The sequence below is a fragment of the Empidonax traillii genome, unplaced genomic scaffold (assembly GCF_003031625.1).
Source record: "Empidonax traillii isolate 1590-97213 ecotype Southwest subspecies unplaced genomic scaffold, ASM303162v1 scaffold474:size1423191, whole genome shotgun sequence".
Lineage (NCBI taxonomy): Eukaryota > Metazoa > Chordata > Aves > Passeriformes > Tyrannidae > Empidonax > Empidonax traillii.
This window is the reverse complement of record NW_020955667.1, coordinates 5,495-25,867: the sequence shown is the minus strand read 5'-3', so window position 1 is coordinate 25,867 and position 20,373 is coordinate 5,495. Positions and strand designations below refer to the sequence as shown.

The window sequence follows — 20,373 nt, the reverse complement described above, 5'->3', positions numbered from 1 at the left end:
TGCTCAAAGGAATGGCAATGCCTTGCCTGGGGTTTGGAATGGCAATCAGGATATTGCCGAAATGTTTTAAATGTAAGAAGCCTATTAAAAATACATTATGAAATGTCTGGGAGTCAGGTGGTAGCAGCTTCACAATGATCTGGGGCAAAATTCATGTTGCTAAACTTAGAGTACCGTTCCCTCCTTGGCACTCTGTCTGTGGTGCACTTACAGCGGGTTTTTAGGGTGGGGAGTTGGTGCAGAGCAGCTGCTGGTTCGGAGCTTGCTGTTGCAGTGCTGTGCCTGTGTAGACAAGCTTATGGATTTAGGCAGTGAGGGAAATCTCCAAAGGTCTAAGTTAGACATTACTACAAGAGCCTTTAAGTTTAATCACTGTGCGTGGCTGTCCTGCTGTTTCCCTGTAGTCTTTGTGGTCGGGATCAGGTTTTATGGTGTTTTTCCACAATGTGTTCTTTTCCCCAAACTCCTGCATTAAAGATCTTAACTGGAGTTTGACAGCACAGCGAGGTTCTCATAGGCTGCAGTCTTCAGGGTCACAGGGGTCTGTTTCCAGGAGTTCCTGTTCCTTTGGGCTCTTCCACGTGGACACCTTTTGGGAGCTGAGGATTTCTGCCCTGCTTTAAGTCCCTGAAATAGGGCACCTGGATCCTCCTTTCAAGAAATGAGAGGGTTGTGTTGCACTTACATTGCAACACGCATTTAAAGTCGGTTGTTGTCTATTACGGGCACTGGATCAAAACAATGTACAAGTAGATGCTGTCAAGGTGCCTGTTATCTCAGCAGCCTTTCCTAGGAGAGGATGAGAGGAATACTGGTAGCACTGCAAGGAAGGAATGAAGTTCATTTCCGTTATTTAGCTTAGGACAACAGTGGACAGTCATGAACAAACAGTATGTTCTCCCTCTGCCTTCTTGGATTTGCTCTCTGGGTTTACCCTGGCTCGAAGCTGACTTTCTTTCCCCCCTCAGGACTTGCTGGTGTGTACCCATATTCTCAGGATCAGATTAGTGTGTGCAGAGACCTGCGTGGCTCAAGGCTGGACTACCCCTTGAGGCAGTAAATCAGTGAAATCTGATGAAGTGTCGGGTGCTTCGGGAACCTCCCTTTGCAGTCTTTGCATGTCAATGCATTTAAAAGGCTGAAAGCCCTATTTTAAACCAGTGGTTGCAATCTCATTGTTTGAAGCTGTGGAATTCAGTGTTGTCAGAAGTATCTTTGTGTTTGGCTCCTCTGAGTAAGTGAAATAACTGTTTGGGGAGCACATTCTTCAGAACGTGTGGGCAAGGTTAAAAGCTGAATTGCAAAATACAATGGCCTGGTGAAGGATTTTCAAAAAAGCTCCAATTTCAGTTGTTTTGGGGTTGTTCTTTTTTAAGCATGTGAATCGAGTTAGTGGTAGGAAATGAGGTGATATCAGTGTCTTGCTGGTAGAATCCTCACTTAGTCTAGGTCTGTAGTTCTAGTTTTCAGTTTTTTTAACTCCCTTAAAGATCCACCAGAACTTTTACAATTATCATAGTAATGTATGCTGCTCTTCTGTGGTGTGTTTTTTGCTTTGTTTTGTTTGGAGTTTTTTACTAGTATTAAGGAAGATTAATGGTTCTTCTTTGCATTTATCAATATGTATTTCCACTTCACACACAGAGATGAGTGTTGTGTCTGGGGAGATTGTGCTACAGCAGTCGGTGCCTGGCAATTAACTGGTTGAAGTCATGTCGCTGTCCTAAAAGCCTGGGCTTCATTTTCCAGGAGATTTACTTTGTTCTGCAGGCCCTTTTAAACACATGTCCCCCTGGCTGAACTGTTCTGAGAGAAAGATTGATTCCATTAGGTTGCTGGGGAAGAGGGTGAGGACTCTTCCCGCTGTTTTTCCTGTGTTGTCAGTGGCTGGAAGGCAGGTTACTGCTGACTGGAGGGTTTGGTTGTGGATCTGCTGAGCTCCTCGTTCTCGCAGAGCATTTTTTCTCTTTGACAGTTCACTAATGATAGTCACAGACCTGTAGGACTTGTTCAAAGCAAAAGGTATTTTCCTGCCTTCCTTGTCCTTTCACAGCTTTTATAATTTTAATTTTTATAATTTTAACCTGACTAATCTGGAGTCAATTACTCTGTTATCAGGAAGGTGACCTTCCACCAACAACCAGGACCCTCTCCCCATTCACAGGCCAGCTCTACCCTGGGTCCAAAACCCACCCTTTTCCTCTGCACAGCCATATCTGACCTGATCCCGTGAGTATTTTGAGTAGAGAATTGTCACATGGCAGGAGTGATGACATCTTCATTCTCCCTCGTAGCTGTTGGGCACTGGCACATCTGCACCTGTTGGTAGTACAGCCTTCTGAGAGGTGCAGAAAACGTCAGGGATCGCCCTGGAGAGAGACTTTTCCCTGTGCCTGCAAGGAGGGCTTGGAATTCATATGCTGGTGATAACTTCCTTTCATTTTCCTTTTGCTTAAATGACTCTGTCTTGCAGGTGTCAAATGTAAACTGTTCTGAGGTGCATCACTCTCCAGTGTCCAGAAATAGGCCTTGTTTGGGGAGAACTTACGAAATTGTTTAGAGGACAGATGTGTTTGAACTGAAGCTGTGTTAGTGTTTTATGAAGTCCTTGGAAAGGAAAGCCTGGGCTGTTTTTCTCTGGGAAGATCAAATTGTGGAAAAGCTCTTCTTGCCTATATATTTTGCTAAATTGTTGGATTTTTTTCACCTGTAACTTGTATGATTAATTCTCCTTACCAGTTGTTTGCTTTCTGCTTGATTATTACGCCTGTCAAAACAGTTATCAATAGCTTCACTATCTCTGATGGCCTTCTGCAGCCTCCTTCACAATTACTTAGGGAGCTGGAGCCAAATTAGAACTGGACGGTCTTTCACACGAAACCTACTCTGCGATTTCCAAACCACCTGCACTGTTGAATTTCAGTGTGTTCCTTTTCAAAAGCTGAACAGCCTCAGCAGAGCAGAGCCAATCCTTACAGCAATGAGTGTACTGAACCATTCAGATAGGGGTGAGCGACATTTCTGCCTCAGTGGGCAACCACACTGTGTGCCTGCCCTGGGAACGGTAAAGATTCCCCCCACCCCTCTGCTGCTTTGTCTGAGCCTGTAGCATTTGCTTTGGGGTTTGTGCATATCCAGCTGAAAAATTCAAGGCACATTAAAGAAAATAGCTTTTAAACTGCAATTAATTGTAGCACTAAGAGTCGTGCTTAAGTTTCTTTGTTCTTTGTGAGATTTAATAGCAGGTGGTACTTTGAGTCATACGTATAAAAATGCATATAAAAATGGAACTGTTGAAAACTTCTGTACCCGTGTAAGTCCCTGACTGTGGGTTATGTGCTTGGAACAATCTCTTCCTTTGAAGATCTACCTTGTACCTGAGACAGTATATCTGGTGACTAATCTCCAGCACAATGTGGGCATTAGGTCTGCTTGTTTCTGAGTCAGCATTAAAATACTGCTCCTGGCTCATGAGAAAGAGAGGGATGCATTGGTGTGTGCAGGCAGAAGCTGCTCTGCTTCCACTGTATGTACACTGCAAGTCCATTAAACTCAAGGGGAATTCTCTCCTCTGTAAATTAACAATTAGATTCTCATGTTTAACCTTCTGCATTTAGAGTAATTCTTGCTTTGGCAAGTTGTTTTTATTATGGGCTATATCCTTTACCAGCCTGTGGCTAAAGAAGCCCATTGAATTAATATGCAGATTGCTGGAAGTCTGAAGAAAAACAAGGTGGTGGCCTTGGTAAGATGATTAATTTGACTTCTCACAGGCTGACTGGTCTCATGTGGCATTGGTGTTCTGTGGATTTGTGTTCTTAATGCTCTGTCAGACCTTGATGGCAGCAGTTGAGTGATGTATCCTGCAAGCTGCATCCTCTGCTGCAGTGGGGCTCAGTGAGTTCCCGGTGCCCTCCCTAGCTTAGAGGGCTTTGGGGAAGATTGAGGCATCATGTTGGAGTCGGGGAGTAGACCAAGAAGAATTTTGGAAGATAAGCAAATCAGACATTAGACACAGATTGTCAGAGTGGCTTAAATCTGAGCTGCCAAACTGCACTCTTCTAAAAGCAGTGTCTGTGCCCTAATACAGCCCAATTTGTTGCACAAAAACTCTGGGTACATTAAGGCAAGAAACGTGTACCTCTGGTGCTGAGTGCTTTTTGTGAGTACAATTACTGAAGTAGTTATTAATGCATTTGTGAAAATATACCTTGTGTTTGAAAATGCTGATTCACAGCCAGTGATACCTTTCCTTTTCTGCACTGAAGGTCTTCCCACTGTTCTGCACAGCTCACCGGAGCTGCCCCTGGAGTGGAAGCAAAATAGGAGCCGAATGTGCGTGCGTGTGTAGTGACAGGGTGGGATGAGCTGCAGCATGTTCTGTGTAATTTCTGATCTTTCTATTGTATTTTTTATGAAGAACCAGGGAGTTATGTCTGGAGGGAGAGATCACAGGTACTGGAGTTAAGAGCATGAGAAAATTTCACCATGAAATGATCAAAACCATTTTTTGGAAATATAAATGACTCAAAGTATTTGCATAACTGATTTTTCCAAGTGAGAGCTAGGTAGTAAGGCCGTGAAAGTCTGGTAACATTTTGTTCCTTCTCTTAAATGTGCACCCTATGCTTAAGGTAAGACAGAGGTTTGATGGAAAACACAATACAAACAAGTAACAACGTGATGGGATGGGAATTTAAGACGTGTGAGAAGCATGAACCTCATTCTCAATGGATATATATGTGAGACATTGTGCCTGCTACAATATCATACCCTTATGTTCAGTTATTTATTTTCCAGTAACTGCAGCTGCTTCTGCCTGACTTGAAGACTTTCATTTAGCACAGAGGAAAACTACTGCCTCAAAGATAAGAGAAATTACTGAGGTGGTCTGGGGCTGAGACAGACCTTGGCACCTTATTTGCCTGTCTCCAGATTAGTGTGTCAGATCCCACAAATTCCTTGTCTGTTGTGTTCTGCTCCCCTAATGATGGGATGCATTTAGTGCCTGGTACCTCTGACAGTCCCTGCTGGTGCAGGTGAAAGAGGAGCAATAGGGTTGTATCTCTACAAGAAAAGTCTGATTTTTGTGATTGCATCCTGGAGAAGCGGTGCTCCCTCTGTGTGTGTATATATGCACAAAACAGTTTTTAAATTTTGTTCTTGGCTGTGGTCTGTTGTTGCACGGGTTCCTCCTTGATGGAGGAGTCTGTGCTGCATAAGCTTCCCGATAAAGCTGATAGAAAGGTGGTAATTCAAATTCTAAGCACTAGAATGGTCCCAGCTGTGCAAGCGAATCATGACCTACTAATGATCTTACTGTTCTGACTAAGGTTGCTGTATCCAGATTTTTCTGTGCTATAGACCCACCTCCTCTGTCCTTTTTTCAGGGTGTTTGTGTGAATTCACCTGGCTGTTATGTGGACAGTATTTCCTGAATGAAAAATGCTTGTCTTTAAAGTGGCAGGTGACTGATGTTCAAGTGTTGTGGAAAACTCCACTGAAAGCTCAGTTTGCACAGTGTTCTTCCTGCTGGACTCTCTTAAAGTCAGCATGAAGACCTTTGGGTGGTTTGCTGTTCAGATGCGGGTTTAGGATGTGAAAGGATCGTGTACTGTAAGCAACAAAAGATGCTGTTGTGGTACAGGTGTATGATGACTGCCTTTCTACAGAAATAAATCCATTTCAGCTGCCCAGCAAAGCTGTTCAGAACTGCAAGTTCAAAACAAATATCTCTGGAGGTGGTAGCTGAAGCCACACCTGGTTTGCCCCTTGTCTGTACATTTTCATTGGTTTTTGCATAGACCTTTAGTGTACTTATTTCCTCTAATTTTCCTAAATGTGCTTGATGATGCTGAGTGTGCGGAATTTTCTCAGGTATGGTCTGTACAGGGAAATAAGGAGCTTTTGGTTTTTTTTTAGTCTGTGGCTTTAGTGTTTGCTTAGCAGTAATCATTGCTGGAAATACCCCATTGCTGTGTGACAAAGGATATGGTTGATTCAATGTTTCTAAAGTGCAGTAACTTAACTAATTTGTGTCAGCTTCCACTTTGTGACACAGTAACACCCCAGTAACTCTTTTTCTGATAATTTTGTGTTTTGGAAGCGCTACATTTGTTGTGGTTCCTGTTGCTAATTTCTTGAGGTGAAGTCCTCCAATGGATTTGAAGAGTATCTATGAAGTGTACATGTGTATTTTTTAGCCACCTTGTGGAAACAGCTGAAAAAAAAAATAAGGGGGACAATGCTGAGGAAAATCTAAAATATCATTTCTTCATTTTAAATCAAGATTTTTTTTTCCCTTTTTTTTGATTGTTTTTACTAGGCTTCCTGTTTGCAATGTCTTTTGTAAAGACAGTGTCTCATCGGCAGTGCAATATGCCTCAGGTGATGCTTGCGCCCTGGCCAACGATGATGAAAATTTCCAGGAAAAGGTATGCTGAATACATCACATTTATTAGTTACTCAGTTTGACTTGATATTGAATTTTAAAGAATGATTCATGCACTTTGATTCACGGGGTTTCTTAGCTAGAATATTTAGTGTATTCAGTCCTTCTGTGAACCAGGATGTTATCTTGCCAAGTTTTTGTTTTCCTTCAGGTTTATGCAGCAATGCAAGTGAACAGTTCGGGGTGGGAGAGAGAAGAAAATAGTAAAGCTAGTTCTGGTGGCTTGGGATTTTTTTTTGGGTGCCAGATGTTAGAAGAAGTGGGCATGAGGGAGAGTGTGTGACTGTAGGAATCAACATCAGAGGTGGTGACCTGGATGAGTGTAGACCATGGTATGCCAGTGACATCTGTGTTGTGTTAAAAACAGTGCAGCAAATGTTTGCTATCTGAAATAGAAGGTTTAAGATCAATTGTTTTAAGTCAGTATTTACCACTTTGTTTTCCTTCTCTTTAATAATAATTAACAAAGCTAAAATGCTTGTGTGAAATGTATAATAAACAAGATCTGATCCCTTTTTTACATTACTCAGCATTGTAGGTTAAATTGAGTGTAATCGTCCCACCCTGATTAAGTCATGACAAGTTTCTGCATATTGCAGTGGTGTGGTGAGTTCCCAGGCTGTTGAGTCACATCAGAAAGTCAGAGTTAGTTCATTTTTTTATTTACATAGGTAAAGAATCATTCCTGGGATAAAAATGGGTAGTATTGATGTATTGGTTTTTATCATTTCCTCCTGCAATCTGTAGTAGTGCTAATCACGGTCCTCGTTCCGAGAAAGCTTTTATGTGCCACATCAAAATGGGAAAATATGTGTTGAGCGTTCTAGTTGATTCGAATGGGGAGCTGCCTGACCATAAAAAAAAACCCTTCAAATATTTTAAGTTTCTTAAGCATTTCAACAACTAGGGTAGCTGTATTTTTTTTTCCAGTTTGTGTAGCCAAATAACATTCAGTTCTATTCTTCTGGCTGCCTCAAAAAGAATTCTACTTTAGTTTAATGGCTGATGTAATAAAACTGGAAAGATCAAGTAAGCTTTGACACTGGGAAGCCACTGGTGTATGCTGTCTACTTTTTTCCAGCATTCTTCCTTTCATTCTATTAATCTGGCCACATTGTTAAGCACATTTCTGAACCTAAACCCGAAGATGTGGAAGCTCATACATTACACTGTTCTTTTTACTCATTAAAGAAAATCTCTTGGGTGCATGAGAAATCTTAAGCATGTGCCTATTACTCCTAATTAGGCTGCTGGAGCTGTCCTGCTCAGGAAGGAGCAGTTCTGCAGCCCTTGATCAGTTTTCCTTAGATCAGTTGTCTCTTGGAGCCACTGATGCTATTTCATCTTAGGGACTTGGCTGGGAGCTAATAATATTTGGGGAAAAATGTTGCTTAGCTGTTGTCTCTAAAATTTTCCCGCTCGGGTTTGTAGCTCCTGCTCTTCTGCTGGATGCCTTAACTCTCTGAAATGAATGTCATGTAAAATTGTGTAGCACAGCAGCCCATTTTGGATCTGACCTCCAGCACTTGCAGTGTTTGGCCACAGGGTTTCAGACAGCCCTTATAAAACTATGGGGATGTGAATCTAAATGTAAATTTCAACCAGATCTCTTGCTGTATTTTAAAGAATTGTTCAAAAATAACTTGTGTATTTTGTAGTTAACTTAAAAACAAAACATATTTGAAGGGCAAGTATAGATTCTTACTAGTTTTAGTCTGGTGGTTTTAAAACATTTTTCCCCTCAACTGTGTATTTTTTTTTCACTGTGTGAATTCACTGCACTTGATTGTGAATTTTTAGTTGTGAAAGAGAAGGTTGCTTTAAAAGGTTACAGCAGACTTGTGCAATTACTCTCGTTCTGCTGACGAGACTGCTGCCTCTGAAATGTGCCACGTGTCACTTTTTAATGGTTGCAAGTCATCTTTGGATTTATCTTTCATTCCTTCTCTTTTGGGCAGCAAGGAGATAGGGAGGGTTTATCAGCGTGGGAAGTCATAGCAGAATGATGAGCTCCCCCAAGCAGACAAACTGAATGCTCTAAGGCAGTGCTAAAATGGTCTTTTCAGTGAAGATTTCACAGAGTTATTTTAACTTGCCGTAGGCTTTGTGCAGGTGAGATTTTAAACATATGTGGGCAGTGGCTCTGAAGATTAACGTAGCTCAACTTCTTGATATTTTAATGATGGAAAAGGTGGTATTACTCAGTCTGTGTCAGAGGTGGCTCCTCTTACTGAGGACAGAAGGCCTGTGTTACTGTGCACTTACAGCTGTTGTACTGCAATATTCCAGGGGGAGGAGGCTGGTCCCAGGCTGGAGCCCGAGCAGGTGGACACAAGTACACGGAGTTCCTCTATGGAAGAGCTGCTCAGTGACTTTACAAAATCTGACCAGGCAAGGCTTTTATTTCATTCACTGTCTCCATACGCTCTTCAAATGCTTCTTGGATTTCAGCCTTTCATTTTGGTTATCTAAAGCTCATAGTAGCTGTCTATCACATTTCTCCTGCACACAGGAATGCTGTTAGACTCATGTTTCCAGTGAGGGAGAAAATGTGTGAGCTAACAGACCTTGCCTTTCCCATGTGCATAAGTAATAGGAGTAATTTAGGTGCTGACTAAACGAAACTTTGAGATAAATTAAATTTAGATGTTATAGTTAAGGATGTCTCTTTATAAATAAGGCATGAAAAACCTTCTCACCGAGGTATTTTTTATAGAGATCAGGCTTGGTGATCATAGCAGTCCATTTTAACTTTGATTCTTCATGGCTTCTGTCAGTTTAATTTCTTATTTTACATTGGGAAAAGGCTTGTGCTTCAGTAGTATCTGCCATTGGTACCATTAAGCCAGTGCTCAGTGTTAAATATTATAAAGCCCACTAAAGATGATTTATTTGATTATATATTTCTGGTTTGTGGATGACAAGACAATACATAGGACATACTTCAGAAAACATAATGCATGGGTTTGATGTGTAATTCTATAATAAAGCATATTATAGAATTCACGTTCAGTTAGATAGCTTGGAGTAATCTAGCAACTGGCAAGAGGCTTTTGTTTAATAATATTTTCTGTTGCTGCAAGAGTTTAATCTGACCTGTTTCAGTGGTTATATGCTCTTTCAGATTTACTAAGCCTTATTTCGAGTGTGCTGTGCAAAGGCTTATGAAAACTGAAGACCTAGAATAAGTAAGACTCAAGACTGCTAGATCATTGGAAGCCATAAGTGATTAATCTCTTATTTCAGTTACAGCATGGAATGGGCCTCCATTTGAGTGATAAAATTGGAAGCCTTCTCCAAAACCTAGTTTAAGATGAAAACAGTAAATTTTATTGTAGTGGAACATGCAGATAGAACTGTTTATTTCAGTTGCTGCAATATTCAAACTGGTTTTCTCCTGACTGTTTCTATAGGATTGCACATCCCTGCCTCAGTTGATATTTTTACATGTTATTGCAGACTAGAGAGGAGTATTGCAACTATCCCAGAGCAGCACAGAATACCACTTAAGGAAGAAAGAAAATTTATTTCTGACAAACCTGAACTACTGAACTTTCAGAACTCCGTGCTAGATGTTATTGTATGAATGCTCTTCCTTGTCAGGTTTTGAAAAATGTGTGTTCACCTGTGATTGTTTTCACAGTCGGCAGAAGTAAGTGAAGCAAGCCAGCCCGAAGCTGTGAGCCCACCCTCAGCAGATGTAAATGAAGCTTCCTCCAGCATAGTTGCAAGCACTGAAAACACTTCCAGTTCACCTACCTCAGAGATACCTCCAGTCTCACAGCCCGAGTAAGCCCTGGACATTTTACTGGTTTTTAACTTTGAAAATATCACTTACTAAAAGGTTTAGTAGGGAGAAAACTGGGCTGTTACATGGGATTGTTCTGCTGGTTTGTGGTGTCAGTGCTAATGGAGTACGTCATCATTTACTCAGTGTGGATAAACAGTTGTGTGCTTGCATAAAGTGACATACTATTGCCATTATCAGTTTCTAAGCTGCTGCTTTGAGAAAAAGCCCATGTGTTTAGATAATCTGGACTATAAAAGCCCTCAGGTCTTTGCCATCAGGATTTCTGCCCTTCACAAATGTGCTTTCAAGTGTGTGACAACAAGCAAGAGGCCTTCAGTTAAGGAGGAACTCTGCAGAATTTTATTTATAGATTTTTGACAAAATAGCAAATTTTCCTATAAATGCAATCAAGACCATTTGTAGTTCTAGTACTCAGCAGGGTATTGCAGAGCTACCTCTGCTGCAGGAAACCTTCTGGAGCTTGTGTGGTTTCCCTCCTGTTGTGGAATGCTGTGCTATCAAATGTGAACTGTAGGAGGAAAATGCTCGTGTGTGTGTACTTCTGAATACTTTCACAGAGTTCTGCTGGGCTTTTTGATGTGTGCTGAGGGAAATACGTTGTTCTGATTGCTGATAAAGATCAAATGTTTTGGTAGATAAAAATTCAAGATGTTAAAAATTAAGTAGATTTGTCTTTGCTGTTTTGAGTTTAAGAGTCCAGTTTTTCTGCTTTACCAAATGGAGTTTCTTTACCATAGAAAAGGTATGGAAGTTTTGTTTGTTGATGGATCTTGCCTAGTCTGCCAGGACTAAAGCTTAAACACATTTTGGTACTTCATCGGTGCCTTTAATTGCAATTCTTCCAAAATTTGCGTTTTTTATAAAGCAAAACTGGAATTTAATTTCAGCCATTTGTTTTTGTAGCTGCTGTTGACTACTGCAGCGATTCCTTTGTGTAACGTGTTATAAATCCTCCTGCTGTCAGGTCGTAGAGACAGGATGTTATTTTCTTTTAAACATTCAGCTTGGTATCTGGTAACTGTTGAAAACTGTCGGAACTGTGGGGGATACCGGAGTGAGGAACTCTGAGGACTTGAACTACGAAATGAATGAAAATGGAAACTTGTTTTGGAGCATCTGATTGATTAGCTAATGCTGGACAGTGTTCTGACACCAGTACCATTTACAGGCAGAATTAGTATAGGAGAGATGCATATTTCAAACTGCACTTAAGCTTTAAATAGTAATGGGTGGTCTCTTATTGTACAGATTAATATTCCAAACAGCTGTAGTCCAACCCCATGTTTAAACAAGACCTTTAAAAAGACACAGTTGCATTTTTTTTTATCTTCAGACAGCATTTTTCCTGTTTTAGATGCTGAGGCCTGTCAGTGGAACAAAGTCCAGCTCCCTCAGGTGTTACTGGTCTAATAATACACAGAACCTCTTAGTCAAAATATTCTGAAAGTAATTTTATTCCAGCCTATTTTTACTTTGTAATGGATCCTTTTTTAGGACAGAACTGTCTGTAGCTTTTCTACTCAGGTCTGATCTGAGGAAAACTTCTTGAAGAATTATCTGAGCTCCTTCTGGCTGCAAGTAAAGCCAGCTGCTGTGCAAAGTGAGCTTGGTAGTGCATTTTAAAAATTCAGGCAAAGCCACTAATAAATCAGGGTATCCAGAGGGGAGAGAACACCACAGCTTCTGGGCTTACCTTCTGCCAGAACTAGTTACTTGATGCCAGTCAGGTACATCCTGAGATCAGGGGATTTTTAAGTTCATACTTGTCACATATTTTATTTAGTTGATAATTATTCATACTCTCACCTATCCACTGAGACTGTGCATGTCAGATGTAGGCATTTTTGGGGTGTTCAGAGAAACACTCCCTGTTTGTAGCTAATGAATTCTTGTATTCATAATGTTTGGTTAGATTTTGCTACATACCAAAAAGTCTTGAATGTCTCTGAGGTTTTTGTGTTATACTGTGGCAACTTTATCATATGAAAGGAACTAAAACTGTCTCCCTGGGTTGGTTGCAGCTGCTTCTGTTGATAATTGTAGCAGCCAGAGAACCAGAAAGATCCCCTTTTAAGTCGCTGACGTGCTATTTGTGTTTTGGCAGCTCTGTGATGATATTGGATTAACCTACTTTGCTGCTGACATTAAAGCAAGCTTATGTTGAATTTTAGAGGGCAGAATAAAACTTTGGCTTAGATCTGGCTCTAGCCTAGACCAATGTGAAAGTCATTCCTGTACTGGAGAAGAGAGGACAGTCAGAACTGAAAGTTAATTAGTTGTCCATCTTCTTTCCACCCGTTCTGTCATTCCCAAAGAGCAAATGGGGAGACTTTCTTTTCAGTTTTTGCCTCTGGAGTTGTCTGATGTGGTGTGTTCAGCCTTTCTGGGAGGGAGGAGGTAAAGCAGTGGGCACATCAGCTTGTTTGGGCTGTTGGTACAGCTTGGATGATGGTCTGCTGGGTTCCCTGACTCTTATTACACTAGTGGGAAAAAATAAATAAACCTTGCGGAAAGGAAGCCTGCCTGGCTCTACTGTATATTGTTACAGCACCCCTTTTCTCCTCTGGTTTTAGCCAAGTTCTGTTCTGACTTCCACCCATTGACTTGGGAACATTAGGAGCTTTTAGTGAGGGAACTCAATCTCGTGTTTCTTTCCTTTGTTGAAAGGGGAAAGAACATTGCTGGCAGCCAGATAACTATGAACCTGTTGTTAGTTTGTAATGATGATGGGAAGAATTATCCGTTGCGGTGTTTGGTAAAATGTGAGATAAGAAGCTAGTTTTGAGTTCCTTTCGGGGACAAACAAGCTAAAATGGAAATTCTGTTCTTGCATGGGTACAGCTGAGAATGCATTTCCTTACGTACAGCACACTTCATCCATTTCTCAATTATTTCTGAGACTGTTGCTTTATTAAAACTTTGTAATATCTTTAGTTATGTGGTTGATTGTCAGGGTTACTTATGTCATCAGAAGGCTAAAAGGCATGTTATTTCTTTCCCTTCAGTGCAATAGAGAATTCCCGTGCTGATCCCCCTGTAGTCAGCTCTAGTGAAGCTGAGCAGTCAGAACCTGACTGTGATATTGGTGGGACACTTGAGGCTGACCCTCAGAGTGAGCCTTCCTCTTTTGTCAGTCCACCAGAGAGGTGAGTATCCAAGCAGGCTGGGAGTCTGAATAGTTTAAAGGGAGCTGTTCTTTTCTGTCCTGGCCTTGCAGCAAACATGTGCACGTGCTTGCTTATCTACATATTTGTGTGTTTGTGTGTTTGTTATTGCATATGACTGACGATTTTATGGGTCCTTAATACTCTTTCAACTTTCAGCCTTGCAGGTCAACATATAGAGAATATATCATCTTCACATGGCAAGGGAAAGAAGACAAAATCTGAATTTGAGTCGAAAGTTTCAGTAGCTGAAAAGGGGGCAGAGGAGCAAAAATCTGCTCTGAATGCCTCGGAGAACTTAAAAAGGGAGGTAAGCAGTGCTGGTTTTAACTCAGAACACACAGGAGCCTGGTGCCCTCTGCTAAGCTATCAGCACTGATAAAGATGGGCGATAGCCATCACTTTTCTGATTGCCACTGTATAAAACAGAGAATAAAAGGCAGCAAGGCTGATCTGCTGGCACTCAGTTTTTCTGAGTCTTTTCAAATCCAATACTTGGGGAAATTAAAGTAAAACTATCTGGAGGAGAATCCAGAAGAACTGTTCTTTATGTAAAGATAGTTAAACTGGAACTTCTAACAGGACACTGTGGATGCAGAAATTTTTTTTATGGGCTGAAAACAAAACAGAGGAGAGTTACATGGTCCAAGTGAGCTTGTAGAAGAGAAGCCTGAGGGTTGAATCTTGACTGAGTCAGGAAGTTCCTGGCTAGCAAGCAGATGGCTAGAGGCAAAGATGACAGTTGGAGGAAATACAGAATGTTTGGTGTGTTTTTATTCTGTCCCAGGAATCTTACTTGGCCCCTGTTAAAGTGGGATATTTGGCCAGACAGGTCTTTTATACTCAACTGTATGACTTTTTTATGCTCTTACTGTGAGGCACTTTCTAAAGCTTATGTTTTTTAAATAGCTAAAGAACGACCAAGGCCATGGCTTTTTGCTATTTTAGGATCACATTTAAACTGCCACTAATATCTTGGGAACTAACTTTAAAACATTTTCTACAAAGTGACCTCTACACTTGAAATGTTGAGCCAGAGCTTTTTGTGAGTCTGGTGGTGAGCTGAAAATGTGTTTGTACAGAGAAGTTGACATTGAGTTTAACAGGGTTGCTGCTTTGTTAGGCAAGTCCAAAATATTATTTCTTTGATTAAACATTAAAGAAACCATTTTGAAATATCTCATTCTGCTGTTCTTGAAATGTTCAGAAATTCTGGGGGACCTCTGGAATTCTGTCATGACCAAAATCTGTGGCTGAAGATTTTTGCTCCAGGGAAACCTTTCTTTATTGGGGGGGAAGGAAAAGCAAAAATTTTGAAGATAAAGCAGGTGTTTGAGACAGAATGCTTACATTTGACTTACAATGTATTACTTTAACCACAAAAATTACCATCATCTTGGTGAAAGAATCTGTAATTCTGGGAGGAAATCATCACGTCTTTTTTCTGGCTTGTAAACTTGCTTACCTTGGCACTGAGTTGTTAACACGGGTGCAAGTGATGTGTCTGCTCTTGACTTGCTGAGAGCATGCTTTGTTCATTGCAGTTCAGTTTTGTTTTCATTGTTGGGACTGAAAAATATTCACAATCGGTGGCTCTTTCTTTTGTAGAAAGACTTTAAGAAAACAGGAGAAATCGACCCCACGTCAGTAATAACTCCAAAGGACCCTGGAGACATTCCAACCTTTGATGAATGGAAGAAGAAAGTCATGGAAGTGGAGAAAGAAAAGAGTAAGTTGAGGATTCATTGGTTTGGTCTAAACAGAGACCACTTTCATCTCATACTAGATTTGAATAGGGAAACTGTCTCAGTTTGGAATGCAGCCTGGAACTTCATTTTTCTGCTGGAACTACATAATTAATGGCCTTCATTATGTAAAAGCAGTGAGCAGAAGCTCGCTGACAGTGAAAATACTGTTTGTTTGTGTGGCTTGTTATAGCAGCAATATTTTCTTGTCCCTAGGTCAGTCAATGCACCCCTCTGCTGTTGGTGGGCAGCATGCCACTAAAAAGGTCCAGAAAAATAGGAATAACTACGCCTCTGTGGAGTGTGGTGCCAAAATCTTGGCAGCCAACCCAGAGGCAAAGGTAAGTGTTTACCAATTATCAGTGTGCATTATTTTAATGTAGTGTTATGCAGGAAGTCCTACAAAGCACACCTAAAACTGAACAATGATTTGTGAAGTGATCTTTTATTCCTGTGTTTGTGTTTATTGGGATTTTGAGTTATAAAAATGGGACATAGTGCTCTATGCCTTTTTTTTTAAGAGGGAATATTATAGAGGACTTGATGTTTTTTTTAATGGAATTCAGAAGGAGGAGCAGAGTCTACTTATTACAGAATGAACAGCTGAGCCAAGTTGTATAAAACATCTCACCTTAGTCAATCTGTGATGGCTCCACAGTGTCCTGTGTATTATCCTACTCATAATGTTATGAAACTTAGTCTGCATACCTAATATCAGACTTATTCTTGGGAAGCAGGAAGAAATCCTTGATGCTGTGTTGGTATCTACCATGCAATTAAAAATACTAATCCCCTTCTTTCTACAGAGCACTTCAGCTATTTTGATGGAAAACATGGACCTTTACATGCTCAATCCTTGCAGTACTAAAATCTGGTAGGTTACTGAGGCTTGCTCGTATCATTACAGTTTTCCATTGTGACGGGAATGTGTTTATCCTGTGGGACTGACTTGACCTTGGTGTGTTGCTGCTTGAAATGGATGTGTAAGGAACTTTAATTAACACAGGGTGCTCTATTGTGTCTCCCATAGAAATCTAGCTGTGAAGAGTAATATTAAGGTGGATATTCAGGAAAATACCACTAGTGATTCTGAAGGGAGCAACAAGTGTTACCTTCTTACTTTACAGCATTTCTGTGATTTTGCAGCAGGAGTGGGGTAAAGGGCTGAAGATTGTAACTGTGGAAGGAAAAGTCTTTATTTTTTTTTAAATATTTCCTTTTTGTCTTTAAGGTTTGTTGTTGAGCTCTGTGAACCAGTCCAAGTAAAGCAGTTTGACATTGCAAATCATGAATTATTCTCTTCCACTCCCAAAGACTTTCTGGTGTCAATTAGTGACAGGTATGTTATTGAAATTTACCCTTCTGAATGAAAAATGAAACAATTATTAGATAAGGGCTTCAGAGAACATGGTCTGTGTACGCCTGTTATTATAAAGTTACGTGGATTTTCTTTGTGTGTATGTATTTTATCGATTTAGCATTTTTTTTTCCTTTACCACCTTAAAAAATTAAAAGGAAAATCCTTTTGACAAGCAGCAATAAAGGAGCAGAATTTCTGCAGCATTTAAGCAGTGGGTAGCCGATTATAAAATGAACATTCCTTAACAGAATGCTGCTGACATTGTGGGCTGCCTCCTCTCCTGTCATTCAGACCATTTTCATGTGGTTTAAGGTGTCTTCAGTGAACTCTCTCAAAAAATCTCCAAATTATTTAAAAAGAAAAAAAAATAGTGCACCACTGAGGAGTTGAAAGGGGTTAAAAAAATCCTACAAGTTGGCCAAATGGCTGTTTAAAGGGTGGCTTTATGATGTTTTAGGCAGTGTTGTGCAGTACTGCTTTCTGGGGTTGAGCAGGTAATTCTGGGCTGTGAAGGAGCAGACACTGACACAGCGCATCAGAAAAAACTCAGTTTCTTTTTTAGGTGCTCAAAGCTTGTAGATCTGGACTTTCAGCATTTGGTCTGTTGAGCTCTGCTTTGCTCACAGTTTTTTACTGCTTGCTTACAACAGTATTTACAACCTGTCACATGTTGTGTTCTTCACTGTCCCTTTGAGGGGGCTTTGTTTTCAGTTCCAGATACTTTATTGTAGACTGGCTGAATTTCAGTAATTGGATCAAGTCGAGGGTTTTGTCCTTCAAGGGCTTGCACACTGCTTAAAGTATGTGAAGAGATGCTGCTGAGTTTTTGTGTTGGGACTACTTCATCTTCTCTTCTTTCCATAAAAAGCACATTGCTGTTACTGTGCAGCTGGAAAGAAAAAACTATTCCTTCTCTGGGAAGCCTCAGCAAATGTCTGTAAATGCTGTGTTCTTGCATTTCATTAACTGACTCCATTGATTCCTTTCTAGGTATCCAACAAACAAATGGATTAAATTAGGTACTTTCCATGCCAGAGACGAGAGAAATGTGCAAAGCTTTCCTCTGGATGAACAGATGTATGCAAAATATGTTAAGGTAACTTAACACTGCAAGAGCATCCGTGCTTGTCAGGGATGGAGGGGTTTGCTGGGCTCACCCTGTGTAACAGCACCCAGAGAAATGTGTTATCCAAGCCTGCCTTGCCGTTCATTGCCCCAGGTTCATTGGTGGCCCCAGTGCATGGGCCATGTGCAGTCACAGGGCTCTGACACTGAGAGGCTCTTGGGAGGCACTTCTTGCTTGGTGTCCAAGTGCACACTTACCTGATACCTGAATTAAGAAAAATCCAGACAATGTTCTGTTCTATTTGACTTAACCAATTGTCCCCTGAATGTAAGATTAGAAGAATCTCGACCTGTTTTGTCTGTTGGCTGTACCTGCTCTATACACAGATATATGTCCTGTCTCACTCCCTGGAGCACAGATCACAATATGTGTCTCTATTGGTATCTTTGTACTGGATTCTGCTGTACAATTTTAAGTGAACCTGAAAGACTAAATGTTTGAATCTTAGTTCTCATCAATAGATTCAGACTGCAGTTTTGCAGTTGCTCGATGATAATTCTGACTCAGGCAAATCATTAAGTTCACTGCTACTGGAGCATTGTCATGATATCTCCACCTTCAGAATAGCTTGCATTTATTCAGGGGACTTAAAGAGAATAAAACTCCATAAATAATTAATGTGGTACTTGAACAGGGATGTGAAAACATAGGGATGTAGTGGAGGTTTAAATTCAAATAAAATACAGACCTTTTAGGTCCTCTCTAGCGATGTGTTTATCTGCCAATTATGGTGCTGCTAAAAAAAAAAATATTTGGTTGTGCTACTAAATTACACTTTGTGCTTTCATGAAGAAGCAGCTATGAATGATAGCTGTTTAACTTCTCTACCCAGAAGTTCTGCATGAGTCACAGAATAAAGATTTCATTTATTTTTAATTCTGTTTTCTGGCTGAATTAATGCCTCAAGGTAGCTGGAATCTTGCTTGTCACTGAAGTTGCAGAATTCCAGTAGATGCTTCAGCACTTAATCCCTTGGTGGATGCAGTGCTCTGCCTTGAATAAAACAGCATGGTAAAATGTTCAAGTCCTGAGTGTCTAGTCTGCAGAAGAATAGTCCAAAGATTTTTTTTAAAAAGTTTAATTTTTTGACGTGGCCTACTGAGCTTTTATAAGAAACAATGGAAATTTTTTTTGTAAGAATGCTTTTATGGGAATAGTTGATCTCACTTGTAGATTATTACAGTCCTTCAGTGGTAGTGTCTGCATAGTAATTTCATAAATGTATTCTACATTTGCAAATTAATTCAGAGTAAATAAATACCAGCGTGTAGTCAAGGTGGCACTGGAAATACACAGACATCTGAAGCTTCCAAGTCTGTCACCAGAAGCTCTGTTGTTTCTCCAGTCGTGCTTCTGTAAACTGAAGCACATTATACTGAACTTGAAGCAGCAGCAGGACACAAATGCATGCTGTGTGGGGTTATTTTTCCTTTTGAGTCACTTTCTGTAGTCTGTGCTCTTTAAGGGAAAATAAAAATACACTTAAAACATTTAACACACTTCAATATTCTGTCTTCAATCATGCTGCCCTGAGAAATTGAATAACTGAAGTTAAACTTATAACTTAATAAAACGCTCGTTGCATGTAGTCCTCGAATCTGCAAGGTACAAGGGCTAAAAAAAAAAAATCTTGCTACCCAAGGCAGATGTAGTATTGCAACTTAATCCTCCACAGCTTGTCATCTTAGGCATTTATAGTACTGAATTAAACCCAGCCAAACTCTGTAGTTGCCTGTGGCATGTGTATTCAGCCTTTGTACTGACATCTTTTTTTTTTTTTTTTTTTCTCCTTTCCCTTCTCTCGCTTCAGATGTTCATCAAGTACATAAAGGTTAGCAACCTCTTCTTGTGGAATGGTGAATGCTTGGGGCTTGGGGTGCTCTCTGCTGCGACTCAGCACTTTAATGCATGGCAAGAATAAATCTCTTGGTCTTTTCTGCTGTGGGCAATCTGCAAATCCCTTGAGTAAAAAAGACTTGGAATTTCAAGGTTGAATGTGTATGTTAATGAAGTCTTGACTCTGCGGGCCTTTGGAGTTTTATTTTAAATACCTCTTGTTCTTTAGGTGGAGTTGATATCGCATTTTGGATCGGAACATTTTTGTCCTTTAAGTCTCATAAGGTAATATTTTTTGTTTTGCTTTGTCTTTGAGCAACGAATTCTAGTTTTCAATTAAAGTTATTTGCAAGTATTGTGAATTGAAGTAGTTGCTTAGCGTGCCTGCTGTGTAGAGTCCTTCATGTCTGTTAAAAGAAGCTTTGAATCTTTTGATTTGGTTCTCCAGTATTCAAGTTTATATTTGTAGGGGGGAGTGTGAGGGAACAGGAGCAGGTTTAGAGAAGGACATGAGCATTCGAAGCTGACCAAGCAAAATAAGGGAGCAAGTGGGGAACTAAAAAGAGCAGATGCGGTGAGTGCTTTTGGAAAGCTGCTGTGGTTTTTGCACCCCAGGTGCCAAATATCCAAGTAGAAACACCTGTGTGTTTGTAGATCAGAGGACCATCAGCCTCTGAACTGCTCCTGAAAAAACAGGTCTTGAACTTGGGAACTCTGCAGTGGTAGAAGTCAAACCATATTGTCAGTTGCCAAGACTGCTTTAAGTAAAAGACTCTGGAATTAACAGAATGAAAAACAGGGTCTTGTTTTGGATCAGCATTTAGAAGTCTGCAGTAGATTTTGTGGATACAACTTTGAGAAAATAAACATACCTCCTGTT

At 40.4% G+C, this 20,373-nt stretch overlaps 1 protein-coding gene across 1 annotated transcript in view; it reads left to right on the top strand.

The window, feature by feature from the left end:
* LOC114063531 (SUN domain-containing ossification factor-like) overlaps positions 1–20,373 on the top strand; it is a gene marked incomplete at its 3' end in the record, with an annotated part of 30,665 nt that overhangs the window by 4,802 nt on the left and 5,490 nt on the right. The window contains exons 2-13 of the mRNA XM_027895853.1: positions 6,326–6,434; positions 8,741–8,842; positions 10,095–10,240; positions 13,268–13,408; positions 13,586–13,736; positions 15,035–15,155; positions 15,388–15,512; positions 15,978–16,045; positions 16,403–16,510; positions 17,522–17,627; positions 19,468–19,488; positions 19,723–19,778. Coding sequence (XP_027751654.1) covers positions 6,326–6,434; positions 8,741–8,842; positions 10,095–10,240; positions 13,268–13,408; positions 13,586–13,736; positions 15,035–15,155; positions 15,388–15,512; positions 15,978–16,045; positions 16,403–16,510; positions 17,522–17,627; positions 19,468–19,488; positions 19,723–19,778 — 1,254 coding nt within the window. The remainder of the gene's footprint in view (positions 1–6,325; positions 6,435–8,740; positions 8,843–10,094; positions 10,241–13,267; positions 13,409–13,585; positions 13,737–15,034; positions 15,156–15,387; positions 15,513–15,977; positions 16,046–16,402; positions 16,511–17,521; positions 17,628–19,467; positions 19,489–19,722; positions 19,779–20,373) is intronic.